This window comes from Rana temporaria, chromosome 2 (assembly GCF_905171775.1).
Source record: "Rana temporaria chromosome 2, aRanTem1.1, whole genome shotgun sequence".
Lineage (NCBI taxonomy): Eukaryota > Metazoa > Chordata > Amphibia > Anura > Ranidae > Rana > Rana temporaria.
The window spans coordinates 98708241-98720512 of NC_053490.1; the positions used below are offsets into that span (position 1 = coordinate 98708241).

At 39.7% G+C, this 12272-nt stretch overlaps 1 protein-coding gene across 2 annotated transcripts in view; it reads left to right on the plus strand.

Moving 5' to 3' along the window:
* The window catches only part of EXPH5 (exophilin 5), a 139335-nt gene extending 129719 nt beyond the window's left edge, over positions 1-9616 (plus strand). For both annotated transcript variants that reach the window (XM_040340570.1, XM_040340571.1), the window contains one exon: positions 4021-9616. In XM_040340570.1, coding sequence (XP_040196504.1) covers positions 4021-8555 — 4535 coding nt within the window. In that variant the 3' untranslated portion in view covers positions 8556-9616. The remainder of the gene's footprint in view (positions 1-4020) is intronic.
* The last annotated feature ends 2656 nt before the right edge of the window (positions 9617-12272 follow it).

The following is a 12272-nucleotide window of genomic DNA, read 5'->3' on the forward strand; positions in this document are numbered from 1 at the left end:
ATGATAGTTGCATTCATTTAGGAAAATAGTGTATATTTTGCATTTGCAGCTCCTGCGCAACTTTTGTAATTCCCCCGTGGATGATTCTTTTTCTCAGCCTCTGCAAATCCAGGCTCTGTGCTATAATTGGTAAATATAGTACAAGAGCAATATTATGACAGTGACTCATACATTCCTTTTTATCTAGGTTAGTCAAGGAGGGACTGCTGTCCCATTAAAAGCTGAACGGCAGAAATAAAATAAAATGTTTTCTGCAGTGCAGAGCATGAAAAGCACAACTCGGTGGCTGTGGGGTGTGTAACGTTCTGTATTGTGTGTTTTGATGACCGGTGATTTATAGCATCATCACACGAACATAATTATTTTCACATGTTTTCTTTTTCTCGGCTGCTCATTTTTTTTATTACACATTGTGGATCGTTTTAATTTTTTATTAAAGTTTTGGGTGTTGGGTGGTCACGTGTACTGCGATTAAAACTTGAACTTGCCAGCACAGCTACAGAAATGTTCTCAACCCATGTGCCAGCCTTATTAGGTTTATTCTTTTGCTTACAGTCTGCCCCACCACCATTCAGCCAATATATAATATTACACACACACAGTAGATATAAAAAGTCTACCCACCCCTGTTAAAATGTCAGGTTTCTGCAATGTAAAAAAAAAGAGACAAAGATAAATCCATTGCAGAACTTTTCCCACCTTTAATGTGACCTATAAACTGTACAACTTAATTGAAAAACAAACTGAAATCTTTTAGGGTGAGAGAGGGAGAAGTAAAACTAAAATTATATGGTTGGATAAGTGTGAATACCCTCTTATAACTGGGGGTGTAGCTGTGTTCAGAAGTAATATCATTCAATCTCATTTTAAATCGGAGTCAGTACACACCTGGCATCATTTAAAGTGCCTCTGATTAACCCAAAATAAAGTTCAGCTGTTCTAGTAGGTCTTTCCTGACATTTTCTTAGTCGCATCCTACAGCAAAAGCCATTGTCCGCAGCGAGCTTTCAAAGCATCAGAGGGAGTTCATTGTTTCAAAGGTATCAGTCAGTCAAAGGGTACAAAAGAATGTCCAATGCATTAGATATACCATGAAACACACTGTGATCATAAAGTGGAGAAAATATGGCACAACAGTGACATTACCAAGGACTAGCCGTCCCTTCAAAATTGATGACAAGACGAGAAGAAAAATGGTCAAGGAGGCTGCCAAGAGGCCTACAAAGACATTAAAGGAGCTGCAGGAATTTCTGGCAAGTACTGGCTGTGTGGTACATGTGACAATTATCTCTCATATTCTTCATATGTCTGGGATATGGGGCAGAGTGGCAAGACGAAAGCCTTTTCTTATAAAGAAAAACATCCAAGCCTGGCTACATTTTGCAAAAACGCATCTGAAGTCTCCCAAAAGCATGTGGGGAAATTGTGTTATGCTCTGATGAAACCATGGTTGAACTTTTTGGCCATAATTCCAAAAGATATGTTTTGGCAAAAACAACTCTGAACATCACCAAAGGAACACCATACCCATAGTGAAGCATGGTGGTGGAAGAATTATGCTTTGGGGCTGTTTTTCTTTCGCTGTTATAGGGGCCTTAGTCAAGGTAGAGGGAATTATAAACAGTTCCAAATACCAGTCAATATTGGCACAAAACCTTCAGGTTTCTGCTAGAAAGCCGAACATAAAGAGGAACTTCATCTTTCAGCATGACAACAACCCAAAACATACATCCAAATCAACAAAGGAATGACTTCACCAGAGGGAGAATAAAGTTTTGGAATGGCCCAGCCAGAGCCCAAACCTGAATCTGTGGGGTCATCTGAAGAGGGCTGTGCACAGGAGATGCCCTCGCAATCTGTTAGATTTGGAGTGTTTTTGCAAAGAAGAGTGGGCAAATATTGCCAAGTCAAGATGTGGCACGCTGATAGACTCTTACCCAAAAAGACTGAGTGCTGTAATAAAAATCAAAAGTGCTTCAATAAAGTATTAGTTTAAGGGTGTGCACACTTATGCAACCATATTATTTTATTTTTTTATTTTTACTTCCCTCCTAAAAGATTTCAGTTTGTTGTTCAACTGAGTTGTACAGTTTATATATAGATTCAAGAAGGAAAAAGCCCTGAAATTATTTATCTTTGTATTGGTTTTTTTTACACCTCAGAAACCTGATGTTTTAACAGGGGTGTGTAGACTTTTTATATCCACTGTGCATGTATGTGTGTATTATTTTTATATACTGTATTTGCTGGCGTATAAGACTACCTTTTACACTTAAAAAAAATGGCCAAAAAGCAGGGGTCGTCTTATACGCCGGGTCAGCTGCTCGGATGCCTGCTGGATGTGCGGTAATACTGTATGAAGCTTTGGCTACATACAGTATATACCGCTTAGCCAATCCCGGTGAGCGATGTATTCAAATGAATACAGAGCTTGCTCAAAATGGAGTAACAACCTCTGCCAATCCGAGCAGGCTTTGTATTCATTAATAGAATACATCGCTTGCTGTGATTGGCTCCGGCTCCAGCAAGAAGGATGAAGAATATGGCTCCAGAAGGAAGAAATATGAAGCGTCGGAAGCCTCGGAAGGGGGGTCGTCTTATACGGTGAGTACAGGCAAAAAATCTTAAAAACCTGTAAAATTAGGGGGTCGTCTTAAACGCCCGGTCGCCTTATACACCGGCAAATACGGTAGATATAGATATAGATATAGATATAGATATATAGATATATATATATATATATATATATAAAATAAATGCGCTGCACGATTCTGGATAAAATGAGAATCTCTATTTTTTTGCTTAGAATAAAGATCACAATTCCTTACAACCCCTAAACATTAGGATTTCAAACAAGATGGCAATAAAATAAGACGTAATACTCTTTGCTTCAGTCAAACTTAAAAAAATGTAATGAAAAATAATGTAATGTGTAGAGAAATAAAGGGGCAGATTCACGTAGATCTGCGGCGGTGTAACGTATCGCATTTACGTTACGCCGCCGCAAGTTTTACGGGCAAGTGCTTGATTCACAAAGCACTTGCCTGTAAAGTTGCGGCGGCGTAGCGTAAATTCCACGGCGCAAGCCCGCCTAATTCAAATGATCCGGGTAGGGGGCGTTGATCATTTAAATTAGGCGCGTTCCCGCGCCGAACGTACTGCGCATGCGTCGTTCCTAAATTTCCCGCTGTGCATTGCGCTAAATGACGTCGCAACGACGTAATTTTTTTAACTTAGACGTGACTTGCGTCCATCCCTATTCACGGACGACTTGCGCAAAAAAAATTCAAATTTCGACGCGGGAATGACGGCCATACTTTAACATGGCAAGTCTATTTATACGCCACAAAATAGCAGCTTTAACTATACGCCGGAAAAAGCCGACTACAGACAACGTAAAAGAATGCGACGACCGCGCGTACGTTCGTGGATCGTCTGAAAAAGCTCATTTGCATACCCAACGCTGAAAACGATGCGAACTCCACCCAGCAGGCGCCGAAGTATTGCATCTAAGATCCACCGCCCCCATCTATTGCTGGCAATCGAAGTAAGTGGCATAGGAAGGCTAACACAGATAACAAAACCTGGGGAATGCCCAGGGAAAAACCAAGCCTCCTTGCCGACCGGCCTGCAGAACAACCAAATTAACCTGTCTAACAGTATGCGTTAAAAACAGGGGTTTTGTTCGCACGCATTTGCAAACGCATGCGTGAACCACAGAACCGCACCAAGGCACACTGTAGTCTGTGGTCCTAACATTAAACAATGAGCGTCCCCACAGTGGACGCTCATTGTCACTAGGAAGCAGCCCCTGATACTTACCTGAGCCCCATCTAGATCCTTCACTGTAAACCTGCAGCAGCTTTTTTTTGTTTTATAATCAGAGTCTCTTTAACTTAAGCTGATCTTAGTTCCGTTAGCTGAATGATGAATATATATAAAAAATGCATAGAATATAGATACTGTCTAAATGATGTTCAAATTATGGTAGGATGCACATTAACCATTTTGTATTTTTAGTTTTAGGAGATCTGGACCAAAAACTTGCCCAAGAACAAAGTTGCAGCCACCCATTGAGGACTAGCATAGCATCAACTTATAAATATGGCAATACATACAGCACGGAAAGCTCACACCACCATACATCAGACTCAAGGAAAGAATACAGCACTTTATCCTCTCATAATGCAAGAAAAAAAGTCTCTTTGGGAGAAACGCATACCACCCACGCCACATACCAGCCAAGGAGGTTTTACGAAATGTACTCAATCAGGCATCGGTCAACATCACAATCGGAAGCTTACAGCAAGAGTATCTATGATAACAGCCCCTCTTTGTGCTCGGATACCCACCGTAAACCACCAGGTTTTGTACCCATCTCTGGGAAATTTTCTTCAAGCAGCTTGGATTTACCATCAGCGAACTTAAAACAAGAGAGGATCAAACTTCACAAGCCCAGAAGGATACCCATCACCTCAATCAGATGGAATACATCATCAGCTTCTAGCCAACCTGAGGTGTCCGAAAGACCTTTTCGAACACGGTCTGCTCTGGATCTTACAAATTGCGGTAACACTTCTCAGCACAATCGAATATTTGATCTTTACAATTCCAACAGAGTTACTTCTTCGGGCTCTAATGATTTTCATAAAGTCAATTATCAAATTGACTTGACAGGTAGATCATCTCAAAACAGTTCAAATCAATCCCCCACTGGATATTGCACAACAGACTCTGGTCGGCATGGATCCATAACCAAATTTGTGACACAAACTAACAGCCACTGGGAGGAAGAGAACAAGGAAAATTCTTTTACGTTAAACAAAGTCACAAGCCAACCACCTTCTTGTGCTAGGACTAAAACAGACAAGGATACAGAACCTATGGACATTTTACATGAACATCCAGCACTAGATAATCATGTTTGTAAGTTACAGGATCAAGTAGCAGACTTTATTTTCACAAGCAATATATCTGATCCACATGCTTTGAATTCACAAACCGAGAACATCTTTACTAATACGGATATTTCAGCAATCGACACTGAACCTTTTAGAGAGAATTTGGATGTAGGTCAGAACTTTCCTGTAGACTTCACAATCGCACATGAAACTGAAATAAAAACAATAGAACCTGTCAAGACACATTCTGGTGGCCTACCGGAATTGGAACCTGTGGAAGTTGATGTTCCAAAGGCTTCACTTCAATCTACAGTGAATTTTTCATCCACTGCTGAAGACTTGAGAATCAACACTGAACCTTTTAGAGAGAATTTGGATGTAGGTGAGAACATTCCAGTAGACTTCACAATCATACATGAAACTGAAAAAAAAACAATAGAACCTGTCAAGACACATTCTGGTGGCCTATCGGAATTGGAACCCATGGAAGTTGATGTTCCAAAGGCTTCACTTCATTCTACAGTGAATTGTTCATCCACTGCTGAAGACTTGAGAATAGTTGGCAAGAGTAATCAAAAAGACACTTCTCTTCTATCTATACAAAACCATTCATCTTATACTGGACCTTTGTTCACTAACCAGGACAAAGCAACGTTTTCATTTCAAAGTTCTAAACATGTATTTGAACCTAATAATATAAAGAAAGATTATTCTCCTTTTACAAATGTGTTTACATCTTCAAAACCCATTGGTGGGAGTGATACAACTTCAAAAAAACTCTCCACTGATATTGCTGAAAGACTTTTAATGCTGAAATCAAGACGGGGCTCAAAGGACAATAACTTAGAAGGGTATAGGTCTGATATGCTGAAGCATCAGAAAAGAAATGCATCTTCACTTCCAGATTTAATTGATAAGGAAAATGAGCAATGCTTCTACACAGATGACGGTTCCCCATCAATCAAAAATAGCTCCTTAACCTCTGTTTCCAACACAAAATTGTCTGATAATGCACGCATTATGTGTTCAGGAAACCACTTCAGTTCCCAGAATTTCACAAGCCAGATTGAAGATCCAAACTTAATAACTTTGGACTCTCTAGAAACATTAAATATGTGCTCTTTTGATCCAGCGATTGACAGAACATCAAAAGAAAAAGATATCCCATTGCTGGAAAGGGTATCATTCTTGACAGACACTGTAACAGAAATTGATGGTACAAAAGCCTTACATATGCCAGAGACTGATCCTCCTAATTTAGACATATATCAAAGGTATAAAGCATTGTATGTTAATAATCGGTCAAATTATGTCCAGCGTGGAGCTGATACAAATAACAATAGAGCATTTTCCAAAACAGTACAAACTCCTAAGGAATGTAGTGAAGCTGATGGCTCTAACAGTGTGTTTATTTCAGTAGAAAATCAACAAAATATTGATAGAGGAACACAAGATGTAGAAACTGCAAAGGAAATGTCCCAAAACCATTTGAATCCACAAAGAACTAACAAGATAACTAAAATCAATGAGCCTCCCAGAATTCAAAGCATAACTATCATTCCCAACAGACAGATTGTGGAGGAGCGCACAGATAAAAAGTCCTCAAACATACTTAAAAAGCCGTTGCGCCTGGCACCAGAGCCATACAAAAAGAGTGTTAATACCAACGAGGACACTAACCCCCCGTTTTCTGGAGGTGGGCTGAAGCCAAACATTTATACTTGTAAAAATCTGTCTGATGATATCGGATCTGTAGAAATCAACACCATTTCTGAAATTCAACAAACATCCAAAACATACAGTTCTGAAGGAGTAACGGAAAGAACTCAAATTTATGAAACGTGTTACACAGATTCCTCAAAGCCTGATGTTGATACTGTTGAATATCATAAGGTTGTTTCAATCTATTACACCTTACCTCGTAAATTTTCTAAAAGACAGTCAGAAGTATCCCAGAATAACTTGAAAAACATTGATCAGACTCTTGAAACTAGTCGAGCTCCCAGCGCTCTTTTGGAGAGGATATTAAATAGGTGCTCAGAAGCTGAAGAAAACCATGACTTCAGTTACCAAAATAAGGGAAAAATATCACCGTCCCAATACACGCCTGAAAATGTATTGACCAAAGAACTGGATTCAGGTGAAACTCCTTTAAACCAACAGCATCTTTTAAATTTTAATCTCATTCCTTTGCAAACGAATCTAATGAATAAGAATAACACACCCTTTCCTGGTGCAGGAACAACTCCAACTGATTTCAGTTTGACAGACCAGTTCAATTTGGAGGACCAGTTTAGTTCTTTGCATATCTCTGAGAGTGGTTGTGGTCACAGAGGTAATGACTTAAAGATACAAAGAAATACCACAAACCAAAATGAATATAGTCCTACAAGAACTTCGCCCCGGCATAACCAAAATACTTTCTACACCTTACCAAATAGGAAATGTAATCTCCAGGATTTGGAGAGAAGTATTCTTGAGAATGATGTTGCTATGGCACGTGACAGATGTAACGTATATTCGAAAAGAGAAGACACATTTCCTATAACTCCAGAAATCCATGATGTCATTTTATCACCAACATTTGGTTACGATAATCTTCATTTTACTGGAGGTTGCAATTCAATTGACTATCAGCAAAGGCAAGTGAATAATATCCATAATTGTGTGGAAAAAGAAGATAGTTTGGCCAATAAAGATTCATTTGGAGGTGGAGTAATTTACAGAGAAGATATTCCATCATTCTATAAATCAAAAAGTTCAAATAGACGTGAATCACACCATGCAAAAGACACCTCACCAAGCATGGAAACCAAACTCAGTCCACAATCTCAAAGCCAGCCTTATGCTACTAGACCATCTTACAACTCCGAATTTGTCCAGAAGAAAATGAAACCTATAAATGCCAAGAGGTTTACTTTTTCCTTTGACAACAATGGACAAAGAGAAAACAGCAACTCTCGGTCAAGTGAATCATTTGGTGAATGTATTGGGCAGTCTGACGTTGATTCACCATCTGTATTCCATTCACCAAAGGGTAATTATTCTTCACATGTAGACAGACATTATTATGGACAGGGAAGCTTAGCTGAGGGCAGAACTTCTCAATCTTCCAATATGTATCGCTCCAAAAGTTTGAAAAGCGTCAATCATGATTACAAAGAGGAAGAGGTTGAAATCAGAAGAAAAAGTGATGGAAATTTTTCTTCGAAAAGTTATGGTGGGAATATGAAAGGTAGAAGTCCTTCAGGCATCTACTGTGACAATGGCGCACTTAACAGGATACATTCAGCTGAGATTATTGATGAGAATGATAATTGGCCAGATAGCAGTATGGGCAATGAAAAAACACCTGTATACACTGCTAAGGCTGTAGACTATGGAATTTTCGGAAAGGAGCAACAGGAAGCACTTTTAAATAATGTAAAGAGATCACTTACTGAAGGCAGGTTATGGAGGCCAAGTTTTCTAAAAAATCCAAACTCCTTGAGGAATGAGGACTCTTATCAAACAGGCTGCAAGCCTGATGATGATCTGAAAGCCACTCTAAACATATATGAGGGCGTGGTCCCTCCCAATTCAGAATCGGATACTGATACAACAACTGATGATGAATATTACTTGAATGAAAACGACAAAGAATCTGAATTGTGAAGTCCTTCGGGATTAGAACCGAGACAGTATTGCTGCTTTTTCAGACTAAACACTGGCTTTACATGAAAAAATGTGTAAAATAATTATTTTGATATAGTAACATTTTGACAATTTGTTTTATTAAAGCGCATTATGGAAGGTATCTTCTAAATGCCAACTGCATATGTCAATTTCAAGAAATATATAGCATAAATATATGGTGCCAGCTATGGTTTTAGGTTTTAAGCAAGATACGTAAAAGAAATATGAAAGTATCAACCTCATTCTTGTGATTTGCAAATTTTAAGGAGCTATGCCATGTTCTTTTTCTAACGCTACCTGTGCCGGTGAATGGCAAAAAACAGCTAATTTACACATTTTATAAGCCTTATTAGTGCTGGTAAGATATGCGTAGTGAGGTATACCTCTAAAATTAACATTTTAATGCAACAGCCCAGCAGGAATGGTTTTGGTTTTTCTGATGGCTACTGAAACCTCTGAGTAATGATGAAATGCAAAGCCAAAATTATATTTATCATGAAACAATGGTCAACGCATCAGCTCTAGGCACATATTTTCAGTCCCTTGTTATGGTGTTTTTTTTTCTGTTTTTTGTTTTCATTGAAATGCATTTTTGATACTATTATGCTAAAGCAGGGGTCTCCAAACTTTATAAAGAAAGGGACAATTTACTGTGCTTCAGACTTTAGGGGGGGGGGGGGCAGACTGTGCCCAGTGGGAGCAAACAATGCCCGATCTTTGGTATTGGAGGGAGAAATAGTTGGTGCCGTTGGGAGGAATAATGCCCCATTTTGGTTGTCAGTGAAAGGAATTCTACTCCATTGTTTGTGTCAGTGAAAGAAATAGTGCCCTATTGTTAGTGTGCGTGGCAGGAGTTATGCTGCATTGCTGGTGTCAGTGGCAAGAATAATGCCTCAGGGGCCAAATATTGGCAAGCAAACCGCCACATCCGGCTACAGGGCTGCAGTTTGGAGACCAGTGTGCTAAAGCATGATCGATCTCTTGCTAGGTAAAATGTAACTTTTTTGCAATTGTCAAGTGACTATGTGCATACTATTTTTAAAGAAACAATGTTGCCAGACCATTTGTTTTTAACAACAGTCTTCCCATAAGAGTTTAAGTGTACAACCCCAATTTCCAAAAATTGGTACGCTGTGTAAAATGCACATAAAAACAGAATGCAATGATTTACAAATTTCAGAAACCCATATTTTCTTCATAATAAAAAACACACATTAAGTGTTTAAACTGAGGAAATGTACCATTTTAAAGTGGAGGTTCACCCAAAAAATAAATTTTTAACATTACATTCTACCGAGTTGTCCTAATGTCAATCGGCTGTTTTTTTCCCGTACATACCGTATTTTCACCGCCGCTTCCAGGTATGTCTTCTGCGGGACTGGGCGTTCCTATCTGATTGACAGGCTTCCGACCGTCGCATACTACGCGTCACGAGTTGCCGGAAGAAGCCGAACGTCGGTGCGCAGGCGCCGTATAGAGCCGCACCGACGTTCAGCTTCTTTCGGCAACTCATGATGCGCTGTATGCGACGGTCAGAAGTCTGTCAATCAGATAGGAACGCCCAGTCCCGGAGAAGATATACCCGAAAGCGACGGTGAAAATACGGTATGTACGGGGAAAAAAAAAAACAGTCGATTGTCATTAGGACAACTCGGCTGAATGTAATGTTAAAAATTTTTTTTGGGTGAACCCCCCGCTTTAAGGAAAATATAAGGTCATTCTTAAATTGATTGCAGCAACACATCTCAAAAAAGTTGGGACAGGGCAACAAAAAGCTGTCAAATGTAAGTGTTTGTAAAGGTAATATTTTTTTTCTTAAAAACAAACATGTATGTTATACTTACCTCTGTGCAATAGTTTTACCTTCTTTTCTCAGGTCCCCCACAGGCGCTCCTGGCCCCTCCCCCCTGCTGAGTGCATGCTCGCTCCTAAGTTACTTCTGTGTGTCAATGAGAAACACAGAGCCCTGCTCGGCCCCAACCCTGCTCCCTCCTCAATGAGTGTGATTGGTCGCAGCGAGAACCAATAAGGAGAGAGAGATACCCGGGAGAGCTTCTGTTTTCTTGCACATTGCTGGATTGGGATCGGTGAGTATAAGGGAGGGCTGAGGAGAGAGCTGCAGACTGAAGGTTTTTTACCTTCATGCATAGAATGCATGATGGTAAAAAAAAACTTCAGCCTTTAGAGCCACGTTAAAGTGGTTCCAACAAGGAAGAGTAACCTAATTGGGTTAATTGGCAAAAAGATCAGTAATATAATTTGGTATAAAAAGAGCATCTTAAAGAGTCAGTGTGTCCCAATTCACCTGTCAGAGTCCACCAAAAAAAAAAACCCTTACCATTTTATACTGAGGTATGGCAGGTACACATGCCATTGCAGTAAAAACCGGACAACATTTGGCCCGTGTGTACAGCTGCCTGTCTGACAGAAGCGGATCTCATGAACGGCATCTCTCGAATGAGCATTCTTGAAAACAAGCAGCTGACCGGCATCCGATCAACGATTGCCACCAATGGCTGCCAGTACTGAACCAGCATGTTCTGTAACATTGCTTGTGTAGTACAGCGATCTGTCAGGTTTTTTTTATTCTCCTGCCCGCTGGGTTGAATGAAAAGAACCTAGTGTGGTGTACCAGGCTTTATTCACAAAAATGTACATGATTGGTGAATCCAGCGTATTCTGCAGGGATCCACCACATGCTTACCTGGTCCACAGGATATAATGTAGTATAAATAAAATTTGGGCAAACCACTAAATCCATTGTTAGAAACACACAAATTGTTTCTGGAGGCAGTCTTTGTGATTCGGGCAGTTCTGCCAGATATTACAGCCCCATCCTAGACCTTCCTGCAGACTACAGTGCAGTAAGAGACCCTGAGAGGATAGAAATATAGAGGTTACCATTTACCAATACCGGTCTGAAATATTTTCTGGCAGATTAATTGGTTTTAGTACAACACTATGCAGCTTGCTTTTTTTTTTTTCATTTTTACATGACTGAAAAGGACTGCTGATCAAATTTTGGCATATTCTGCCTGAATTGAACAAACTTCTAGCCGTGGGGGTCCTGCAAGCACCCCCCAGGCTTGACAAAAGTTGATTTAAAAATCTGAGCTGGATGAAAAATTATCAGCCAACAATGACTGTATACTATCAGATGCAGTTTGGCAGCACCACTGTATTCAGGAAGCCATAGGTATTGTAGCTGCCAAATACATTGGTGTTCATTTACTAAAACTGAAGAGTGCAAAATCTGGTTCATCTGTGTATAGTAGCCAATCGGCTTTTAACTTCTGCTTGTTCAATTAAAGTGATTGTAAAGTCTTTTTTGTTGTTAAAAATAACAAACATGTTATACTTACCTGCTCTGTGCAGTGGATTTGTACAGAGCAACTCGGCTCCTCCTTTTTTCGGGTCCCTCTTTGGCTCTCCTGGCCCCAGTGTCATCTTAAGAACATTATAGGCCCCGGGCAATACAGTGCACAGGGGCCCTGTCTACACAATCACGCACGAGAATTTACTGACAAAAATCATAAAATTTACTGGCAGAACCACATTTTTTACTGCCAGTGCAAAAAAAGTACCTAAAATTACAGTTTTCAGTGCCGAACAATGCAAATGTCAGTATTTAACCTATAAACATATACAGTAGCTAGTGCTATTAGCAATGTGTTTAAGTTAAACAAAAGTAAAAAA